Below are 8,546 nucleotides of genomic sequence, written 5' to 3'. Positions count from 1 at the left end.
GAAATTGGGTAAATAGCTTCCATATTTCATGAATGAGCTCAAACTTTCATTAAGATTGGCCATTCACACAGGCATGAAGTGGCTGCTGAATTATTTTTGGCCGTTGGTGGCCATTTTGTCAAGCAAACCAAATGGAACTTTAGGTAATGTAAGCACACCAAAATAAGCTTACGCAGTTCTTAAGATATACCTCAAGACTGTGAATGACTGGTGAATGTGCTGGTGCCAGATCCCTGCTACACAGTGGTGATTTTATTATTTCACATTATTTTGATAATATTCTCAGAGTAACAACACATTATGTAAGTGGCATGCCATGAGAGGAAAACTATTCTAATGACCCATTCCCTCTTGAGGGGGAGCAGTGTACATATAGAGGATCATTCACACCCCTTATAACAGTAAGATGGAGTAGCATATATTTCACTCTGACATGCAAATTTGCCTCGACCAGGTATTGTATTTTAGCATATTTATATGTTTAATATACTGCTGACAAAAATTGCAATGTACTATGCTTAAATGTTTAGGCATACTTCAAATTAAAGCATGAATGTTGCATAACTGAAATGTATTTCTCTGACAGGTCTGGTAGATGTGTTTGTGCTCTCTATGCACAACACGTTGTAAGATCCGTGGAAAATGTCAAATGTAACTTTTACATTAGAAGCCTACCATAGAATACATAGGCAAAGATTCATTTTTGCTGCTGTGTTGACTTTATTGTACCCTGTTATTATATTTGCTAACCTTTTAATTATTTATGTCATAAGTACGGAGAGATCTTTACATAAACCTATGTATATACTTATTTGTAATTTAGCATGTATTAACTTGTATGGTGGTTCTAGTCTGGCACCTTTTGTTGTAGCCAATATTCTCTCTGGTACATTTGAGATATCCTGGATTGCCTGTTTAGTCCAAATATTTTCTATTAATACATATGCAGGATGTGAAATGATGAATTTAATGATAATGGCTTACGATCGATATATTTCAATATGCTTTCCTCTAAACTATAAAAAAATGATGTCCCCTTCAAATGTCATGATATGTATAATTTTTATTTGGTTAATTCCATTTGGTCGGGTTACCATTACCCTTTCAATCACTGCAAGTCTAAGATTGTGTGGGAAAGTAATTGAAAAAGTTTATTGTGACAACTACTCCGTGGTGAAACTGGCATGTTCAGACACTTCAGGCAACAACATATACAGTACAACTGTGACATTTATTTATGTCCTCCTGCCATTTTTTATTATAATTTATTCATACATAAGAATCATTTTGATATGTCTTCAGCTGACAAGAAAAGGACAAACTAAATTAATGAATACTTGCACGCCACACCTGGTATCAATATCCAGCTTTTTTATCGGATGTGCATTTGAACTCTATCAAAGTAGATTTGACATGAGTCATGTTCCATACACAGTTCGAGTTATCCTGTCTCTCTATTTCCTAATCCTTTCTCCCATATTAAATCCAGTCATTTATGGAGCCAGGACAGAAAAGATAAATGAAGCAATTAAGACAAAAATACTGGGTATCAAATTATTTCTCGCCAAGCAAACAATGAAAGTCTAAACAGGTACTACATGTGTGCATCTGTGGTCAAGGCCACATTTAAAATTGGTCAATTGGTAAATTATTTCTATATTTTTTAAATGACTTACAGGGCCTAGCAAGTCTTCATGAAATGATAAGTAATAACTAATTGTGACAAGTATAGCATATCCGCCTTTCAACGGTAAACAGGGGTGCATCTGTCTTATGTTTGTTTTATGTTAGCATTTCATTGGGTTTTACAGTCTGTATCATGCTGACAAAAGGCCAAAATGGTTAGAAATGACGTAGCAGTGTACAACATTGCTCCCCACGCAGAGACACAGCTTCTGAGAATGTATATTCTCTCTTGCTTACCTCTAGTAATTCACAGAAGTTTTAGTTTTGGGGTTTATACCTGGTTTCGTTTTCATATTCATGTATGACTGTGGTCCTGGAGGAGCACTTGTTAGAAATGTGTTCCAATGTAAGTAAGGTGGTCCAATAAAGTTTTAAACATACTATGTTCTTGAGCATCACTGATAAGTAAAGACATACAAATAGCAGATTTATTCTAATCAATAAATAATTATCATTGACAAAACCACACATGCCCCAATTATTGGTAGCTACATTAAATTACATTAATACATTAATGTAATGCATTAATAACAAAAGGTGACACAAGTCTGTCTTATTTATTTATTAACATGGGAAAGACAAGAGAACACACAAATGAAATTGGAGGAAAGTGTGTTTAATCTTGTAAAATAGGGAATGGATACAAAAAATTGCTACTCTCCTGAAGATGTACCTTTACTCAAGGTATGTTTGGCAGAAAAATAAAGATGGCTATGCTGAAAAGAACCAGGAGCCTTATGTAGAAATGTTGCGTACACACAAAAACATTGCATAAGCCATCTTCCACACTCACAGTCAGATGTATCAAGAGTGAAATGAATGTGAGAATGTGCGTTCCTCCACACCACCATTTTTAATAGTTTGAGTCAGTTGGCGACACTTAGAGGCGATGCAGTGAAATTGCTAACATTATGTATTGGTTTATGAGCCTGTCGGTCCACACGTGAAAACAATTACTCTTCAATTTACACAGTATTTGATACATGCACCTTATTGGAAACAATAACCCATAACCCAAACGGAAGGTCTTACATTCCGGGGGGAATAGCAATTTAATTGAGCATATTGCACAACTGACAAGAAAGCTTGCTGTTTGCAAATTGTAACTATAATTACCTGAGATCAATTGCAAATTAATGAATTGCAATCTAAGTAAATCAACTTGCCCTTCCTCTCCCTTCCTTATTCTACCTGTCCTTATCCTTCCTCTAATGCTATCTCCTCTAACTAACACTTAACTCGCACTCACAGCAGTTACATTCCTGCACTTTTTTATTTGTCATGTAAAATTGTATTTATTGTTACACTAGGTCTCTATTGCTTATACATGTAGCTTGATTTTTCTCTCTGTACGTCGTTTTGGATAAAAGCATCTGCTAAATGACTAAATGTAAATGTAATGTAAACTTACCTTGACTGGAGGTCGTATAAGTTCCTGTTGAAGAACACTTCAACAGAGATGAGTTTTCCAAGGGGGGAAAATAAAAAAAAAAGTCCAGGATTATCGTAAATAAGGGTAAGTCCGAGGGTGCTAGTGAGCTAACCAAACACGTATAGGCATTAGCTAGCTAGCTAGTTAGCTTGCGTAAGTTACTGTAATGTAAGATAAACTTGGCCAACACACATCGATTATGTGTTTGTGATGTGTTATAGCAGTCCTTTGTCTGTCATTCACGATATTCACGTTTACGTTATTTACCGCTAGCGATTACACCGTTTCAAGTGTAATTCAGTTGCTATTAATTTTGAACAGCAGCGTTAAAATTGACAAAAACAAAGTCAGGCAGTCAACATTGTTTCTCAAGGACAAAAGAAAGGTCCTGGTATTAGCCAATCAAAGGTAACGTATTTTTTGTTTCGGTCAGATGACAAGTTTTAACCAACCAGAGACCGGAATTACGTACTCACTCCCGATTTTACCACCGAAAATAGCATCGATACGGATCCTTAACCAACAGACCATCCAAACTGTTACCAGCAACAAGTCCAAAGCCAGGGTCTGTCATGGTCAGTGGCGGTGCCAGAATTTTTTTTCTGCAGGTGCTATGGGGGAGCTCTGCGTTTTAGCGAGGGTGCTATAAAATGAGAGTGATAGCCTATGTGTGGTTCTCTACTACAACACCTCCCCACCATATCGTCTATCATCTGTTTACATGTTTGCTCTCTGAAGCGTCTTTGGGGTCCATGAAAAGCGCTAAACAAACCGATTGTATTATTATAAATACATTATCTAGGCTACTTCCGACGGACGCGCACATCTGCGACCATCACTGACAAAATGCATACAGCATGTTATAAGGTCCGCGATCCCAAATACTTTAAAACACTTGTGGTAGTGAGGGTTAAAGTTGGGCGCCAGGTGACCACTACCATGTCAGACAGAGTGAAATTAATCTTGGAATAGCAGATAGAATTAACTAAAACAGTCAAAGAGTCAGAAATGCATTAAAAAGGTTTTTTCCCAAAAAGAGGGAAAAGGCCAAAAGTTAAAATCTTCGGCAAAAAAGGGCCCCCTTAGTTGGTAATCAACCGAAACGAGTCTTCGGCGACACAGGGCAATCAATGCATACAACAAATCAGACAGCATTCATTAACTCTCCTATTCCCTTTACATTTACTAATATCTTTTATCCTTGGGGTCAATTTGACCCCAGCAATTTAAACTTCCAAAACATTATAAAATTATTAATTTTTTACCCAAGTTTATGTGTCAGGTACTTGAGGTTTGTTTGTTGACTACCTAAATAGCCCATTAAATAAAACAATACCCCCACCCACCCCCCTTTTACATCCAGAATACATGTTCACGCGACTATGGAGAAATATGCAGATCACCATAAAATCTCACTGATTGACCTAAAATTGGAAAGAGTTATCCTTCTGGTGTTTAATGGCTTCATATTATTTCTAAGTACATATTGTTGTTATCTATAACATTTGGAATAAAAAAACTATTTCTGTTTTTTTAGGAATAGTAACAATGGGCCTCATTCTCGAACGCAGTAAAGAAGAATTTAAGAAGAAATTTCTTCTGAACTCCACTTCCGGTGGATTTAGGAACAAATTTGGCATTCATGAAAGTTTTCTCATCTGGGATTTGTTCTGAACTTCAGAACGCGAAATAGCAGTCGTAAATCGGCCAGAGTTTTCTCAAATGCGATTCCTCAAAAAACCACAAGATGCCCCACTGGGCCGCTCCGTGTTAGAAGTGTTAAGGGCTGAATTTGTGAGAAATCGATGGTGATTGCGTTCACATCAACTCTACAGACATCCTCAGATTCAAATAATTATAATAATAATAAATAAGAGAATACTTGTATCATTAACAATTACGTTTCACATTTATAGTCATGATTCTACGAGGCATCGTGATGTCTTTAAATAAATAAAAGGACTACACAAACACTGCAAATGTAAGTGAATAAATAAATAAGCACTAAACTCAATCGCGTTGATATAGCCATAGTGGAATAGAAAGGACACATCTTCATCCTGCAACAGTACCTCCACCTCTGCACTGGTGCTGCGTTTACTAGACCGGTGCTCGCTTTCCGCTTTGACATGACTCGCTTTTGAGTTCCTTTCGCATGGATCGGAGCGGAGCTCTTTTTCTTACGTTGGTTTTCCGAAGTCCGTAAGAAACATTTCAGAAGAAACTTCAGAAAATGTTCGAGACTGAGGCCCAATGTGAGGAAAAAAGTTGATATTTCTTATATCTTTGATATTTTATACAATTAAAACAGCCTGGGTTCAAATAGACCCCAAACAACACATATTTCTGGATTATTAGTCTTCTCGGACCATCCTGAGCGTTCATACTAATGTCACTGATGCTGCTAGCACCATGGTTAGCACCCTCAGTAGTGTTGGAGGATTGACCTCCTTGACCACAATGTTCCTCTCCTTAAAAATCCACACCAGATACCCCTGGCATTTTTTCTTCTTCTACGTCACTCTCGTTTCTTAATCGTTCTTCCAAACGTGGACATTTAGGTAACAAAAACTGATGCATTGTTGATGTTAACTTGAAACCACCACGCACCAGCTCGCTTTCTCCTTCTCCTTGCCTTTCAACTGTATATATGTTATCTATATCTATATATGTCTCTAGGACAAAAACTCGCTGAGCTTTAAAGGCACATTGACAACAAGACCAAAATATTCCCCACAGGACCACGTACGTAGACCTCCAATGGGTTATTGATCAGCAAGGGGCCACATGAGATAGTGGGACTGTTGTGGAGGGCCGGACCAATAGGCTGAACTCAATTCTGCTCAATATAAGTTGTATCTCTTTATAAAAAAACATAAAATTGTATTGTTTTGATTAACTGCTACTGGTAAGAGTAGATGTTACATTTAGGCTATCAAAAAATTGGTGCAGGCATAGTAAAAATGCTAACATTATTTAATCAACATTTAATCAACATTCACCAAAACGATTTTGAAAATGAGCATGTTTTTGCAGTATTAAAGGTGTTCCCAGACGATCAATACACATGGCACACACACACACACACGAGAGCAAGCTTGCAAAGCAATAGTATAAGTATACAAATTAATATTAATATACATTTTTATCAGCGCAAATGCTTGCAGGCACGGCCACACGCACAAATGTAGGCCTACGGAAATAAAAAAAGATCCCGCTTATTATACGGTTACTTGCCAAAACAATAGAAGACATTGCTCCAAAATACCTCTTTTTAATGGTTTTGTTGCCGTTTAGTTCTTCATGCAAATGCGAAGCAACCCACCTTCTGACTTCAAGTTTCAATGACTTTCAGTTACGTTTAATGACCGGACTACTTGCGGAATGATATGAAAGATGTGAATTAGAAGCACAAAACCCGTTGCCAATGACAGCAGTCATACATTTTTTGCAGCAGAGAATATAAAGAAATTACAGACATGCGAACGTTGGGATGGCCCATTCGAATCAACGGAAATTTTTGGAACATTCTGAAGAGCCGTATAATAACTATTTACGTTTGATTCCTATTTTACAATTGACCTCCGCGGGCCGCACAGGGACAGCCAACGGGCCGCAAATGGCCCTTGGGCCGCACTTTGCCCAGGTCTGCTGTAGATAATGTGGCGTTAGTGTAGTCATGAAAGTGTTCGCTCATACGTCATTGCTCTGCTGGGCATTGCAATGCGTACCAATCAGCTGGCCACACATGGTATATAAGCTAGTACAAGAATGTAACTATTACACTCTCATCAAATCCTGGCATGTTTGAACATGGTAAGATACATTTTAATACATAATCTATCATTTCTTTTCACTTACCAAACAACTAATGTTTTTTGTGAAAATACATACATACTGTATTTACAATATCTCCTTCTTTTTTCTCTCAGCAAAGCCATGTCCAATATCACTTTACTCTTCACTGCCTATGGATCTCCAGGTCCAAAAAATCATGTGGCATTGTTCATCACCCTGTTGCTTTATGTTAGTACAGTCTTATCTAATGTTGTCATCTTGTTGGTGATCTATTTTGATCCAAGCCTACACAAACCTATGTACATATTTCTGTTCAATCTGGCAATTAGTGGATTAATAGGAAGCACTGCAGTCTGTCCAAAGATCATGGCTAATCTTCTAAAAGACAATAACTCCATATCTTTAGAGGGCTGCTTATTTCAGGTGCTTTTCATCAATGTCTCTGCCGGGTGTGCCTATGCAATCTTTGCTGGGATGGCTTACGATCGCTATGTGTCTATATGTAAACCACTCCAATATCACAGTATAATGACACCTTTAAGAGTGAATGTACTTCTAGCTGTAATGTACATCCTTCCAATATCCCTGTTGTCTTTCCAAGTGTATTTGACTTCTACACTTCCTCTGTGTGGTTGCAACATAAATAAGCTTTTTTGTGACAATCTGGCTGTTGTTAATCTATCTTGTGTAAGAGATGCCTTTGGTAATGTTTATGGTCTTTGTGTTGTTCTTGTAATTGTTGTTCTTCCGCTGTTTCTAGTAATTCTGTCCTATATTAAGATATTATGTGTAAGCTTAAGAGCCTCTAAGAATGCACAGAAGAAAGCACTACAGACATGTGCACCTCATTTGATTACTTTTATTAATTTTTCTTTTGCCAGTCTCTTCTCTGTAATCTATAACAGAGTTAGTTATTACATCCCTCCAGAAATGAATATATTAATGTCATTAGATTTCATTTTGATACCCCCTCTTTTGCATCCCTTGATATATGGTTTCAAAACCCAGGATATTAGAAAAAGTTTGTATAAAATCTTCAGAAGAAGGGTTTTTATGAACTCTGACACATCAAATCAAAATGTTAACAGATTATTTTAAGGATCATGAACAAGCATATAAAAATAGATCATTTATTATGCTAAACAGCGTGTCTATATTTGTTCTGTACTCAGTGTTCAAGAAACACGGAAATCCTTCCATTTAATATAAGAATGTTTTATTACACCATGTTATTATTATATTTTCTGTGTATTTTTACATTTCTGTTGGCGTTTTTTAGTGCTGTTTTTTAGTGCTGTCAAACGATTAAAATATTTAATCGCGATTAATCGCATTTATGTCATAGTTAACTCAAAATTAATCGCGATTAATCGCAATTTTTTATCTATTCTAAATGTCCCTTCGTTTATTTATTTTTTCCATCATTTTATTTTTATTTTAATGCCCTTATCAACATGGAAAAGTGGATTGGCTTGCTTTATGCAAATGTTTTATTTGATTGAAAACCAACATTGCCAAACACGGCGGTACAAAATAAAATTATAAAGTGCACATTTCAGGTAAACAAGGACTCAGCCTATAGTGCAGTTAAACCATGGCTTAATATTTTCTTTTTTCCAAGTTTGCTGGG

General features: G+C 36.7%; 2 protein-coding genes across 2 annotated transcripts; both read left to right on the top strand.

Annotated features, from left to right (window-relative positions):
* The first annotated feature begins 975 nt into the window (after nucleotides 1-975).
* Nucleotides 976-1,587, top strand: LOC122133139 (olfactory receptor-like protein DTMT). Its single transcript, XM_042708621.1, has 2 exons — nucleotides 976-1,054; nucleotides 1,436-1,587. Exons 1-2 carry the CDS (start codon nucleotides 976-978, stop codon nucleotides 1,585-1,587), a joined length of 231 nt encoding a protein of 76 aa, XP_042564555.1.
* A 5,470-nt stretch (nucleotides 1,588-7,057) lies between these two features.
* On the top strand, nucleotides 7,058-8,014 carry LOC122133138 (olfactory receptor 52K2-like). The gene has a single exon (XM_042708620.1). The coding sequence runs from the start codon at nucleotides 7,058-7,060 to the stop codon at nucleotides 8,012-8,014; it is 957 nt and encodes a 318-aa protein (XP_042564554.1).
* The last annotated feature ends 532 nt before the right edge of the window (nucleotides 8,015-8,546 follow it).

The sequence above is a fragment of the Clupea harengus genome, chromosome 9 (assembly GCF_900700415.2).
Source record: "Clupea harengus chromosome 9, Ch_v2.0.2, whole genome shotgun sequence".
NCBI lineage: Eukaryota > Metazoa > Chordata > Actinopteri > Clupeiformes > Clupeidae > Clupea > Clupea harengus.
The sequence above is the reverse complement of the archived record's forward strand: the minus strand, read 5'-3'. Positions and strand labels throughout refer to the sequence as shown.

Coding starts and splice junctions, on each gene's coding strand:
- LOC122133139 (XM_042708621.1), top strand. CDS start 976: ATGGCTTACGATCGATATATTTCAATATGCTTTCCTCTAAACTATAAA. Junction 1,055..1,435: donor CCCTTCAAATGTCATGATAT/GTATAATTTTTA, acceptor TTCCATACACAG/TTCGAGTTATCCTGTCTCTC.
- LOC122133138 (XM_042708620.1), top strand. CDS start 7,058: ATGTCCAATATCACTTTACTCTTCACTGCCTATGGATCTCCAGGTCCA.